General features: G+C 44.5%; 2 protein-coding genes across 2 annotated transcripts in view; one reads left to right on the forward strand and one right to left on the reverse strand.

The window, feature by feature from the left end:
• Window positions 1–3471, forward strand: part of LOC103354602 (potassium voltage-gated channel subfamily H member 7-like) — a 66375-nt gene extending 62904 nt beyond the window's left edge. The window contains exon 18 of the mRNA XM_008278040.1: window positions 3134–3471. Coding sequence (XP_008276262.1) covers window positions 3134–3412 — 279 coding nt within the window. The 3' untranslated portion in view covers window positions 3413–3471. The remainder of the gene's footprint in view (window positions 1–3133) is intronic.
• A 2633-nt stretch (window positions 3472–6104) lies between these two features.
• On the reverse strand, window positions 6105–13941 carry LOC103354601 (sorcin-like). The gene is made up of 8 exons (XM_008278039.1): window positions 13794–13941; window positions 12707–12970; window positions 11898–11967; window positions 10438–10481; window positions 10154–10301; window positions 8241–8354; window positions 7936–7994; window positions 6105–7028 (listed from the first exon to the last, which is right to left on the reverse strand). The coding sequence occupies exons 1-8, from the start codon at window positions 13815–13817 to the stop codon at window positions 7002–7004; spliced, it is 750 nt and encodes a 249-aa protein (XP_008276261.1). The 5' UTR covers window positions 13818–13941; the 3' UTR covers window positions 6105–7001.
• Between the last annotated feature and the right edge of the window lie 308 nt (window positions 13942–14249).

Raw genomic sequence — 14249 nt, forward strand, 5'->3', positions numbered from 1 at the left:
GGAATGCGTCCAGTGAAGAAGTGTTGAGGCCATGAGTGGTTTGAGCTTGAGACGGATTGATTGATGCGTGAAGACAAAGCCAAGAGGTGAAGGTGCTGGAGAGCAGTGAGCTGATGGTGAGGGTCTCCACATGCTGGTCCCTGTGAGGCTTTGGTGGCTGGGATCCTGCGTGGGGCTGATGTAGGGTTGGCTTGGCTGTGTGACAGCATGGTCAGTGTTGAGAGAGTGGGCCGTCTTTACTCCCGAGGCTCAAGGGCACGACAGCAGACGACGGGTCAGGGTGAAAAAATTTTCAAAGTCCAAAAAGGGGCAAAAGAAGATGACAAATACGCCCGGAGCTCAGTAAAAAGTAACTGAACGAATAGCTCAGTGAGTAAGAGGAGAGGCTGGGAGTGTGGAAGTAGTAGGTTCGAGTCCCGTCAGTAGACTTTATTTCTACTGACAAATAAATAAAATAACTCTAAAACTGGGGAGACGCTGGTCTCGAACCCATAACCAGCTGCTCCAGAGGCAGCTTCTTATTCTACTGTGCTACCAAACAGGTTAAAAGAACATTTCGTCGTCTTCCCCTTGGCGTATTCAAAAGTGTTCCTAATAAAGTGGTCATGGAGGCGGAGTCTGGGCGGAGCAGGGGGCCGGCCAGAGGCGGGATGTGGGCGGCTCAGGGGTGGAGCCCAAAAAACTTAGAAAAAATCGCTTTGGACTCGGGAATCGAACTACCAACCTCTCAAATTTCTCACAAATCCTGAAAATCTGAGGCCAGCAGCTCTGGACCAGCTCAGCTTCTCCCTCAGAGCTGCTGTCAGCTCAACAAGCTTCAACCTTCTGCTCTTCACCGTCACACTTCAGGACTTTAGACGAGCATAGATGCAGCAGGATTTGTGTGTCCTCAATATTTGTCATTGGAGTAAGCAGAAGAGAAAAGAAGAGCAGGACACAAAGCTTCATTTACAAATCTTTCTTTTATTTCATCACAAGAGGAGAAAATAGAAACACAACAAACCTGCAAACATTTCAAACATGATTCATATAAAACAGACAAAGAAATGACGTTACATTAATGTAGATCAGCATCAGGTATGTTTTATTTGCACTTTTTAAACACATAGAAGCAGAAAGATAAAACAAAAATACAAACGGAGCTCCAACAATAAAGTGAGGTACGCTCTAATGAACCAATAATTATAATCCAGTGAGATCAGACTGTACAGACGGTTCTGAAAGAAATACTTTTATTTTCAGGACTTTAATGTCAATATTTTAAATGAAGGATCTAAATATGAATAAGAGGCAAATGATGTGCTGTTAGCTGGTTAGCAGCAGATGAAGGTTTGAAATATGAAACATGCTCGTATGTAGAATGAATGAATGAACAATTCAAATCTGCTCTCTTCCTTCAACTTTCTGCAGATTCAGAGTTCGGTTGCAGATTGTAATCAACGCTTTGAAGCAGCACATCCAGCGCTAGCTTTAGGAACATTTCTAAACTAAACAAATGTGGTTAAAGTTCCTCCTTCAGGTTTTAACAACCAGTTGCCTCTTACTTCAGTCAGGATGGCAGCAGCCACCGAGAAACACGAGCAGGACAATGAAGAACAGCATCCAGACTTGGTCACAGCTTCATGTTTTAGTGGATTATCACACCTCAAACATTTACTTTTACACGTCCTGAAGTTCTTCAGGTTCCCCTGAAAGCACATCAAGGACAGAAAGACACTGAACTCCAGCCGGTATATATATGAACCAGACTCTACCATTAGCATCCAGGTAGGGGTGGTGTGACACCGAGAGCTACTATTCATATCTACACATAGGTCCAGCTACTTACACATTCCTCCCAAAGATCTTGTGAACTCTGACTCCCCACTCTGACTTTGTAATCGTACTTTAAATACACAAACAACAAACCAAACACCATGACTCATTTCCAGTCCCCCCCTCTCCTCAGTCCACTTGGTTTGCTCCAATCAGGCTAATTGGATCCACCAGGTTGGAAGCACCAATCAGAGGACAACTGCTCTCCTACCTGAGCCACAGCTGGTTTATGATGATTCAGGATGCAGTGAGGGAGCCGTGCAATAAGTCAAGTCAGTCTTCTGTGTTTAGCGCAGTTTACAGCATCTGTGATGTGAAGGGGAAGCAGATGTAAACAAACTGCAGACTGTGGTCAGAACAAACAACAGTCTGGATCAGAAAAACCCTCCAATGAGGCTCCAGGTCAGATCTGAGCTCAGCTTTAACATCTGTACTGATGGCGGCTCCGGGCTGCAGCGTGATCATCAGAAACATCCCAGTTCTAACTGGGACAGTGGCAGCCAAGGCAGCAGCGCTCACACCAGGCTGAACACCAGACTATGAGAAGACAGATGAAGTCAGTCATTATTAATTACAAAAGCAAAGAGGCAGATAAAATCAATCCATAAAAACAGTCATATAATCATTAATTAGAAGAGTACAGATGAACACACCCACTAACTTTAAGAAGAAAACCAGGTGTGCACCCTGCAGGTGTCCACGTTGGGACGTGAGACATTTACACAGTCAGATGTTTTAACTTTTCATTAAATACGTACCAGTAACTACACAGATGCTGTTTTCCGAGCAGCGCCTGGAACACGGATGGTTAAGAAAATAATAAATAAATAAAAACAGCAGCCTACCAGGTAAAGGCACTCATGGCCATCTTCATCTTCATCTTCATCTTCCTCCGTAAAACCCGGAACAACCCATCAATTATCCGCATCGTTGTTTGAGCCGCAGCGTTCAAAGCCTGTGAAAAAAGAAGCGACTTATAGTCCAGACATTACGGTACTTTGGTTGCTCTCGGTTTATTTCAGCTGACTGGGTCTGTACTGGTGTCGGTTCTGCTCCGGTCCGACGGACTGTCGTAACAACTGGATAACAACACGTTTCATGTATTCCAACAGGTTAAACAGCATCTATATGAACATGGGCTCTTTCCTTTGGTGCTGATGGAAGCGTGTTGCATTCACGTGAACAAAAAACAAAACGCTGTTCTTCTGAATGAACGAGACAACATCGTTTTTAGTTTTTCAAGTGAACGCAACACGCTTCCGTCGGCAGTGTGTTGCCTTCAGCGGACAGTCTCCTCACTGTGCTCTGTCTCCTCCAGAGCCCTGCTCCAGAAACGGGCCCGAACAAATCCAAAGAACCCTCCCCAGTCCTCCTCCACACAGAGACTCTTCCAGACGGGAACTTTGCTGGACTGCTCGAGAGCGACGCCGAGCGGAGACACGCGCCGGACGCCGTGGACTCGGCGGAGCAGCAGCAGCACCAACAGCCGCCGAGGCTCCCGTCGGTCCGACAAGCTTCTCTACCCGACGTCCCCAGCAGCTCAGGAATGTTGGGACTCCACAGGCCAGTGTCTGACCCGGGGCTTCCAGGAAAGTAGGCCCCCCACCCCGCCGCCGGTGACTGAAGGTCTCCTCTCCAGCTTGACTCAGGGTCTACGAAAGAGACTGAATATGCAAAGGATAAAAACTGTAGACTTTCTTCCATTCCTTTTGAGAAATCCTCCCACAGCCCCGACCGTCCCTCCGCTCCCACTTAGATGTATAAAACCATTTATACAGAGGTATTTATAAACTATATTATTAACATGTAAAGTCATCATCTACTGTGTACATACTTCCAATAGAACACTGCCAGCAACACGAGGCACCTGATGTGCTTTTTCTAACAGATATGCATGACTTTGGTTCTCATGTTTTCTTTTCTTCTCCGTGGCACGTTCCTCACCAGGCGACCAGGTGTGACTCCTGCATGCTCACAGACGACTGTAGCTCTCATTTTCTACTACTCGTCCCTCTTCACAGGGAACAAAGCTACTTGAAACTCTTTCCGAGGCATTTCTCTATTTTACTCCACAGCTTTGAAGCTCCTCTTTTATCAGCAGCTCCAAACAAATTGACGCAGCCACAAACAAAGAGATGTGTCTGTATGTTTAGCGTGCCTACTGTACACCACATTGCCATGGCAGATGAGAAACCCACCTCTGATTCAGCTCCAAACACAGGACACAGCGTCGTAGGGAAGTGTGTGGAGGCTGCGTGGACGTCCCACAGCACAACTTCTGTCAGTCTCTGAGAGCAATAATGACGAGCCAGTACAGGAAACACACTGGGTCCAGTCGGTATATTTCTCAAACATGCTGTGGAAGTAATTTTACAAAACCTGACAGAAGAAAACTAAACAACTCTGAAGAGCAATCATGCTGTGAATCCATTCGCCTGCTCAACGTTGAGCTTCACAGACTGAACTTTAAATGTTAGAGACACACAATAATGTTCAAAGTTATAGATTTGAAAACATGAGACCATAATAACCAGGAAACCACACGCTTCATGTTCAGGTGAAGTGAAACTCGTAGGACGGTTATGTCTGAACTGTGTGACCAGCTGTGGAAGGAGAATCTCTCCACGAGGTGATGACCTGCACGTACAGCTTCTGGCTGCCTGAGCTCAACAAGCTACCGGCAGAATGGTGGCTGGACCTCTGCCCACTGTTTGACTAAATGTCTTCATGTAGAAAAGTCGTTTCAAAACGCTTCAGCTGACTTGACGTAACCATCCCAGAAGCACTTCCATTTACACCTGCTATTGATCACGTTGTCATACTTGTCAATCATTTGGTCACAGACGAGGAACAGTTCAACATAACAGTCCTGCGAGTGTCATTAACGTCCGACTGTCAGACTGCCGGACAGGAAGCAACGCCCTGAATCATCTTCACAGCTGGTGGGACCTGCTGGAGTTCCTCAGATCCATTCTGTTGCATGCTTTAGGTCTTCCATTATCTTTAGAAGTGTCCTGAGTAAAGAATCTTCACAAAACATCATCAGAAAACTAAAGCTACACAAGAAGATGTTGTTGTTTTCATGTTGTAGGCTGAAGACACAGCCCAGCCTTCAACAGCCTTAGCTCTGTTTGCCTGCTCTAGCCTTTACGACGACATCCATCCAGCGCACCGAAGACCTGCTTCCCCTCCGTCACACGTGTAAATGTTTTTAGATTGAACTGCATGACGAAAATGAATTAGTCCTTTTAGTTTTCTAGCTACATAAAGTCCAACACGAGCTCACGTATTGCATGGAGACTGCACTCGGCTCAACTATAAAAGGTCTCGATCAGCTGTGTGACACGTATTGACATGTAAGGTACAGCACACAACACATCCACAGAGATTTAGAAAAAACTGTTAGACCTATTTTTCTAAAACAAAGTATTTAATTTGCCCTTATTTTTATATGTACCTTATTTGTTTTTAAAAAAAAAAAATCTTGCTCTTAGAATGCTGTGGACTGCTTCCAGGATGACGATGACGATGATGATGATGATGATGATGATGAATGCATAGCCTCTCAATGTAGCAAGCAGGACATGCAGGACGGGCAGCACTTGTGCTGCATCGACTGTATGCAGTTTCATAGTTTGTCTTGATTTGGTATTGCACATTGATATCATTTCTGCAGTTTCAACACGGACTTCTCCCGCTGGATTCATACAGCGTGTTGAAACAGGCACCGGTCCTCTGAAGCAAGCCTGGTTTTCATTTCGTCCCGTGACTCCTAACCCTTAGCTAGAACATGTAGAGCTGATCAAACGCTTGGTAAGATGCGAGAGAAATTGTGAAATCTTCTCAGATTTGTTTATCAGGAGAAGTGAGGATAAAGATGGGCGACATTCAAGAGAAGCCTCTCCTCTCCGGGACAACACAGATGTTTCCAGCAGACTCTTCCTTCGATAAGCTTTCTTCTCGAGCACAGATGTAGAACAAAAGTTGCTGAAGCCGAACTCGACCTCGTCCAGCGCCTAAAAAGTGAACTTTCATGGGATTTGCAAACTTTTGCACAGAGATTAGAAAACTTGCTGTACTGGATATAAATGTCACTTTTTAAACCTAGTGCTGTTCACAATTGTTTTTATGCATTTTTTAAATGTTTGCCACTGTATTTTATACAATGCAACACTTAACAGCTAATTTGAATGTTTCTGTTCTTAACTATATTTAAAGAAATAAACTATATTGTGTAAATAGACTTTGGGGGGAAAAGCGCAGTCGTATCAATGAATAAACAGAATGCATACTGATTAAAAGGTGTTTACTGTGAGTAACAAAATATGGATTTCTTACAACACTGAAAATGTGTGGAGCTGAAAACGTGGTCATGTTTGTACAGAAACCTGGAAACAAAACAGCTGCAAAATCTCAGGCACATGAGCATCCTGTAGATCTGTGGCGACACTCCCGGTTCTCCCTGTCGTCTAGAACCGCCATCAGCGTGATGCAATCAGCTCTCAGTCGCTTTGGCTTGTGATCACGTTAAACATCAAACTACTTTGCATCTACAGCAGTAATATTAATGCATACCAATAAAGCTCGTAGCTGTCTAAAGGTCAGTGGAAAAGCAAACCAGCATCATCATGCTGCAAACAGTCAATCATTAACATATATACGTATATATATGTTTGACTATGTTAGAACATACATTCAGATATTATAATGGCACAACAGGTGTCTCACAGGTCAGAAGAACTGTTCATTACAGTCTTGCTTGTAGATTCATTCTTAAACTGGACCTCTTCCTCCTTTAAAGCCTCTACGAGGACACTTTATGGCGATTACACAAGACGTTATGTCATACGCCATATCTGTGACTTTTATTTTGTAAGTCAGAGGTCCTGCTCATAAAGGCTTTAAAGGTGGTGAGATGTCAAATATTCCCCTCTAATATGGTTGGATACATATTCTGTGTATATGTGTGCGCCCCCGATACATTTTCAGCACATCCCTGTGTTACATACAAGACTAAAGCATTACACTAAGCATTACAAGCAATGAGTACTTTCCTGATGCGGCTGGCGGCCGCTCAGTCTAACATACTGGCCTCCCTTTGCCTTCCTGTGAGGTGCTGATCCAGAATCAGCCGCTGACTGGCACACAAACGCTCTGGCTTCCTTGCGTGGTACAGACGGCAGCGCTTAGATGGCCATCGTGCACAGGATGAACTGTGAAGCAGAGGAACAGAGAAGGTTTAAACCACATGCTCATGAATCAGTCAGAGGACATGAACACTGGGGAGCTGCACTGATGTCTTCCACATGCTGACGACCGATCAGACGGCTTAAAATAAAGTCTCGTGTGCACACTGAGCAGCAGCAGCGAGCTCACCTTCTACACGCCGGGAATGCTTTACTATAGGTCATTAAGCAGGTGAGCAAAACCAATTCACCAAAAACTGTTCTGATCCACATAATGATCAATCAGATGGAATCAGGGACTCAATGTAAATGACTGAAGGTTGGGAACAGACGGAGGACGTCTGACACTGATACAGGTGAGCCCATGTTATGATGTGATGTTGGTTCTAATCAGGGTGGGGAAGTGAAACATGCCGACTGTGGCTGTTTACAGGTTTTCTTAATCAAACTAAACTAAACAGAAATATTGCACTTTATGCTCAAGCACTTGTATGATGAGCTCATCCTTAACTGGGACGTAGGAGGAAGACATTTCCTTTAGAATGGACGAGTAGAAACACACTGGAATCAGCTCAAATAAAACACAGAACTAAAATATACTTGATGAAAAATCACATTTGAACTTGCAAACAGCGTAGACTGAGTCAGAGAGCTGCCTCGGGGTGCTTATGGCTGATGACGATAAATATCCTGCTGACCGTTCACTCATTGCATCGAGCTTTCGGTTTCCCTATGAGCACGCTTCCCAGCAGGTTCAAGTTTCAAGAAAATGTACAAGATGGAAACATGGTGTGAATAAAGCTGGGCAGGCTGCTGCTTTTTTTAAGGTTCAACTCTCTCAGAATAGTTTTCCCACGGTTCTTTATTTACATCTCTTTAATAACAGTTGAACTAAAGCCATAGAGCAGCAAACGTTAGCAAAAGGAGCACTTACGTCATCATACTGGAAGGTGACAGATCCCTGGTGCATGGTGTCTCTCCGCCTGAAGTTCTCTGCAACAGCGAGAGTAAACCGTCACCACACAGAAGGGCCGCAGTTTCAATAAAACTCACTTCACAGCAGCACTCGGTGACACCGATCTGAGCGCAGAGCCGAGCCCACGTCACGGCTCCTCACAGATAACAGCAGGGGGAGTAAAACCGAATGCAATTTCACCGCCGGTCCACATTAAAAGCTTGTTTCTGCGCCCGGGTGGCCGTTCGCTGAACATGTCGGATGCTGGTTTAGTGTGTTCAAACCTGTGAGAGCTCGCAGTTTCACACAGCAGGCCACGTAGTCATCAAAGAAGATCCTGCCCCCTTTGTTGTAGCGCTTGATGATTGCATTGAGGGCCTGGGGACTGACGCGGTAGCCTGAACCAGAAGGAAAAAACATCAGAGTTATGTTCATTTCAAAGCTCAGCACGTGGTCCTGTGGTTACAGCGTCTCTCACAGACACTGGTTCATGGTCAACTGCTGGTCTTCATGTGCACGTATAAGCCCTGAAAATATACAGAACCACACCCTGGGTACATTTACTATGTCCTACATGACAGGAAGTGATCCTATCAGCACAGTGGGCCTCATTCAGCTCATTATTTCCCTCAGTCCACTAAACAAGGCTCTCACTGCTCTCCTCTGTTTACCAGCATGCTCCGACTATTTAAAGCGTTTGTGTTTGCATGTTGAACTTGAATAGTGTTTACAGGCAGGACTAACCACACCTTTACTAGAGTGTTTGTTTTCTCCTTACAGCAGGATTATAGGGAGCATGTGTAACCCTACAGACAGCTGTGTACCAATAACCATGTTTAAGGTCACACAAATCAATTCTCTTCTCCGTCCTGATGCTTAATTTGAACTGGAACAGACCTTCTGACAGCGTCTACGTGGATAAACGTACTCAGATTTCGCCGTGTGATTGGCTGCTTTGCCCTAATGATCCGGTGCATCTAATGGAGCGGCGGTGGGAGTACGTGCGAGATGCAGCTGTAGGACTGTACGTGACTGTGGCAGGATCAGGATGTGACCCAGCTCGAATGATTTCCTATTTTAGATGGTAGACACAGTTGTGAAACACCTCGGTCCTGCTCTGGTGTTTTCAGTCCTGGTTTAGCTTTCAGAGAGAATCTGTTGGTTAATAAACACAGCGGCTGTCACACCACATGCTCCATCCTCTTCATGCCGCAGAGTGCAGCTATACAACATGAGGTACACTATGAACGACACCAAAAGATCAGTGTTTTACCATCACTTAAATCTGATGACACTGGCAATCAGTGTCTAATAATAATAACTAAAAAACTAACTCCACACTTTATTCCAGCATGTTTAATGTTTTGTATATCTTGTATTCGGTTTGTCTGTGTTGCATGCTTTAAAAAATATACCTGAAAATATAATATATCAGTGTCCTAAATGGTGTTCTTACTCACAGTAACAGTCTGGTTTGTTGCTCTGTGTGTCTATAAAGGATCTTAACATGTCTGTAATTTATAAATATTCTGCTTTTAGGAGCACAAATGTCAGCAAAGTTGGCCAGAGTTGTTTGAAACCAGATCCAGTACACATCTGTTGTAGGTTTATTCTACACAATAAAAGTCTTTGTGCATATTCAGAAAACCAGAGGAAATCTTCTTACAATGTGCATTTTAAATAAATAAAGCGCATTAATCATAACCCTTGTTAACAGGTTTTATCAACTAAATAACTGATATTGCTTTTAGAAATCCAGAATCTCCAAGAGTTCCAAACATGCACAGAAGTTTGCCAAGTCAAATGTTTTATCACAACAGAAACCCTGACCCTGTGCATCACGAGACCACCCCCCATCCTGTCAGTGAAAGGCTTCAAGTTAAATCGACTGAGAAAACTGCAAAGGAAGCAAAGACTCGTTTTGTTTTATTCCCATCTTAATTCTCCTCCAGTAGGCAGAGCGTAAAAGTTGAGGAATATCTAATGGAACGTTCCACTGAATAACACATAACTGATGAGGAATGGGGAGTGACAGCAGCTCGGCCTTCGCTGCTCCGCTCTAATAAAAGGAGTCAGGGGGGTCGGTTCAGTCAGCAAAGATTACAGCCGGACTAACGAGCTATTAAGTCTAATTAAATGTCATTAAACATTCCAGGAGCCATTAAGCGCCATCGTGCTGAAGTGTAATGACTCTCACCCATAGCAGTGATTGCCTGAGACATCTCATGAGGCTCCACGGTTCCACTCCGGTCCTGGTCGAACATCATGAAGTTCTGCTTCCAGCCGTTCAGCGCCGTGAACAGCTCCTTGAACTCACTGAAACCCATCTTGCCTGTGAAGTCCCTCTGGTGACAGTCTGGTTAAGCATCTATAAACCACTGGCACATGAAACAGCTGGAACAAAGCAAGCAGCTGGTTCACCTGCTCCCAGGCTGAACCAGCTGCTATCGTTTCAGCACTGAACCTGAACAGGAAGGATACGTCCAGCATGGCAATCATGATTCTGCAGGTCTCCATGCTGAAGGCTGTAAAGACAGTAAGCACATGTTACGAATGAGTCAAGGCCACAGGTTTGTTGTCATTGAAAAGATGATGAATAAATATCATACATGTTGGTCACAATCTGCACATTCCTGCCTCACATTCAAAAAGTCTTTCCTTCTCCTTCACTAAGTGACCGTTGGCTCCTGTGATAAGGTGGATGTGGACTAGATCCCTTCTATCATCTGACTCCTGCAGGTCATTCACTTATTGTGTTTTGGAGAAAAGACAGCATGACTGAACTTTCAACAGCGACTGTTTGGAAGATCCCTGCCTTGTTCATTCATTCACCACCTCTGTGTAAAAGGCACTGAACAGTTCAGACTGGCAGCTATGGAGATGGATAAATCCTGTATAAAATGCTGGACTGTCCATGGCAAGTAAACTCCTTTTTGGTCCCATTGAAGGGTATGGTTATGAGGATTAGGCTCATAATTACAAAATTATAGTGTATACAGTTCTTAATAAAAGGGGAACAGATTTCAAAGCGTCGTGATGTATAAATGTGGTGCTGTATCTCTGAGGGCGGTGGTGTCTACATGTACTTGTAAAGTCCATGTATCGCAGGCAGCTGTGAGTTTTCAGTGACTCCTCTAACTCCTAATTTTCTGTCATGGAATCTTTAAAACATGCATGTCACAAAAAAAAAACAACAAAAAAACAACAACTATACATTTTGTTTGTGTTAGAGATTTATTTTAGGTTTTCTGGAAAAATGAGTCAAGCTTCTGGGTCAAAAACATACATACAGCAACTTGAATTACCAGTTTTGGTGACGTAGAAAGTTGCGATAATCACATTTTCTTGGTAGCATGACCTCTGAAACTCTTACAGCCGACCACAGCTGCTGACCTCTCTGAGCCAGTTTGAATAGGATCCATCAGATTCATTCATCAGACTCGGCTACATCCTGACACGCTGTCCTTAGTGACTCGTGTTGTTGGCTAAATGACTGCAGTATTTGAGTTTGTCTTTATAAATGAATATAAAATAACTTCCTGGACAAATTTAGAGTGCTGTAAAACACAGACGCAAAACCAAAAAGTTACACCAAGTTCATTAATTGATGACGGTTCCTGCAACTGGCACATCGCTGCTCCTTTGGCAGAACTGATCACATAGAAGTTCTTCTGGAACTTAACAGGAGTTTCCTCAGAGGGGAAGCTTGTTAAACCTCCACTGAAACACACCACGAGTTCTGTGAGTTCCTCAATAAAAGTTCCTCTAAGCACTGGTGCAAGCAGGTGCTAAGTGGAAGCATTTAGGTAGAAGCTTTTATCCTAATTTAGGGGGAGTTCTAACCTGAAAAAATACACACTGAATAAAACACACGACTGAACACTGTCAAATAGCTAGGACGTGGTATAGTTCAGATATCTGGAGGAGAGCGGTGAACTTACGAGAGTAGCTGCCGGTGAAACCAGACTGTGTTAGACACCTCTGGAGCTCCTCTGCGTCGATTTCGCCGTCCTACACAGAGCAGGAAGTGATAGTCATGTGTAACTTTCAAAGGAGTGAACAGTGCTATGAGGAGAAGTTTAAAGTGAAAATCAGCTGCACAAGCCACCATTCAAGCCCTGCACTGTTTATGTGCAACTATGGAAAGGTGAGCAGGACAAAGAGGTGATGTGGATTTCCAGCAGCTGCAAGCAGCAGCAAGTTGACTGTCAGCAGCAACACTGTTGACTGCAAAGTTCATCTGTCGTGTTGTTCTTCTTGCACCTACCTTGCAGACATGTGTTAGCATAACTAGTCTCTTTATACTGTGAGATAACGTAAGCTAGCTATAACTATATATTTTTCAGACTATCACAGAATGTTATATTGATGCATTTGTTCCATATTTTTAGCTGACTTCACACCTTTCCCTGTACAATCCACAGCACATGTTATGTAATGCAGCAACAGGCGCCTCTTTGATGCTTCATCCACACGTCACTCATTTGCACCGGGAACATTTACGACATCTGCAGCAGAGTGCAATCAAGTCAGGACAGAGCTCTAACGCTGCTCCGCCTCAACTGCTTTAAGGAATCTGAAATAGGGCAGAGGGGGCTGATGACTGAGGCTCTGGCTAATCAGAAGGTCGGGGGTTTAAGCACCGTTTTCAGCAAAATAAAACCAATAAAGCACACGGCTTTCATAAAGGCTACATCTAGAATTTTTCAGATTTTAGGAAGTCAAATAACTGTCTTGCATTCACACTGACCTGGCCTGCTATGGCTGTGAAGTAACCCCACATTGGATCATTGGCAGCTGGAGGCTGGGCACCAAATGTTCCTGGGTAGCCTCCTCCATAAGGGGCATATCCTCCTTGGGGTGGCGCGCCTCCCATTGGTCCCCCCATGTGTCCTGGCATGGGGCCTCCCATGTGCCCAGGCATGGGGCCTCCCATGGGCCCTCCCATGGGCCCTGCTGGCATTCCTTGGGGCGGCATCCCTTGGGCTGGCATGCCTGGCATCGGGCCTCCATACTGAAGTTCAGAGGGGAGACAGAGGATTGTCACAGGGATAGGAATGGATGTGTATTCTAAGCTTTGCATGTTTCAACATATTACTATGGAACCATGTGAGCTCTGGATACAATAGGTGACAATTACTCATCACGCCGTGGTGTGATGGAGTCGTGACCTTTGGAGGCTTGTTGCTGCTGATTCATAGCTCCAGGGAGGAATGCATTTTACAAAACTAGTGTCACTGCAGAAGAATCACTCCATAGAAAAGCTGCTTTAAGCTTCTTTATAGAAATATTGTTATCAAGAAAGAACGAACGAACAAATAAACTTTTTTACACGTTAAACACCTGGTTTGGATGAATCTAAGTGACTCTTTAGATCCTGGTCAGTGCTTACACACAAACAGCTCGCAGCAGGCTTTCTATTAGTTTATCAGACTTAGTGTGTAGAAATATGTGATGGTTTATAAAAAGGAAAGACGTTTATTCCACACAGGAGGTCATGATTAGCTGCAGACACACAGCTGGAGGACTCAACGTGAACCGCTCTGAACACCTGAATATTACGGATTTGTTATTCCGGAAGTTGTGGCTTGAAGTCCATTTTTAATCAACTGTGGTTGAGGACACAGCTCCTGAATTACAGCTACAGAAGAGGAAAAGTCCCCCACGGTACACAGAGTACTTCCTGATATCTGCTTTGGAAAGTAGGAACACCTGTGTCAGCTCTTGGGCCAAATTGTCGGAGCTGCAGTGTGTCCGCAGCCCCGGGCTAGCTTTCCCGGTAGCTAACGTAGCCCGGCTAACGCGGTAAAATGACGGTTACACGTCGCTTCACTCACCGCGCTGTATCCTGGGTAAGCCATTCGGTGAAACAGAGCGATAAGTCACAGGTTGGATGTGCTGAGGGGGAAAGTAAGGCTGTTAGTTCGCTGCTCTGCTACAGGCTGCAACTTCCGAGAAGTCCGAACAGTTGCTACCTCACATCCGAGCTGTCGGAAGTGTGTTGACTGATAGCGCCGGCAGCCAATGAGAGAGAAGCAGGAGACGAAGGCCCGCCTACCAGCTCTGAGCCGCTTTCTCTAATTCGAAACAAAAATCTCTCAAATTAACTCCGTAAATAATAAAAACAATAAATAATTTCCTTCAAAGTAAAAACATCAATACGATATTTAATGCTGTTGGCACTGGATGTGTATTTTTGCAACTTTATCCACTCTTCCAATAACCTCTCTTCTGATTGGAGCGTTTTTTTCTCCCATGCTGACGTAAAAACATTGTGAGAAGAAGTTGGTCAG

The sequence above is a fragment of the Stegastes partitus genome, unplaced genomic scaffold, assembly GCF_000690725.1.
Source record: "Stegastes partitus isolate 25-593 unplaced genomic scaffold, Stegastes_partitus-1.0.2 Scaffold113, whole genome shotgun sequence".
Classification (NCBI taxonomy): Eukaryota; Metazoa; Chordata; class Actinopteri; family Pomacentridae; genus Stegastes; species Stegastes partitus.

Coding starts and splice junctions, on each gene's coding strand:
- LOC103354601 (XM_008278039.1), bottom strand. CDS start 13,817: ATGGCTTACCCAGGATACAGCGCG. Junction 12,971..13,793: donor CTTACCCAGGATACAGCGCG/GTGAGTGAAGCG, acceptor TCTGAACTTCAG/TATGGAGGCCCGATGCCAGG. Junction 11,968..12,706: donor TCACAGCCATAGCAGGCCAG/GTCAGTGTGAAT, acceptor TGCTCTGTGTAG/GACGGCGAAATCGACGCAGA.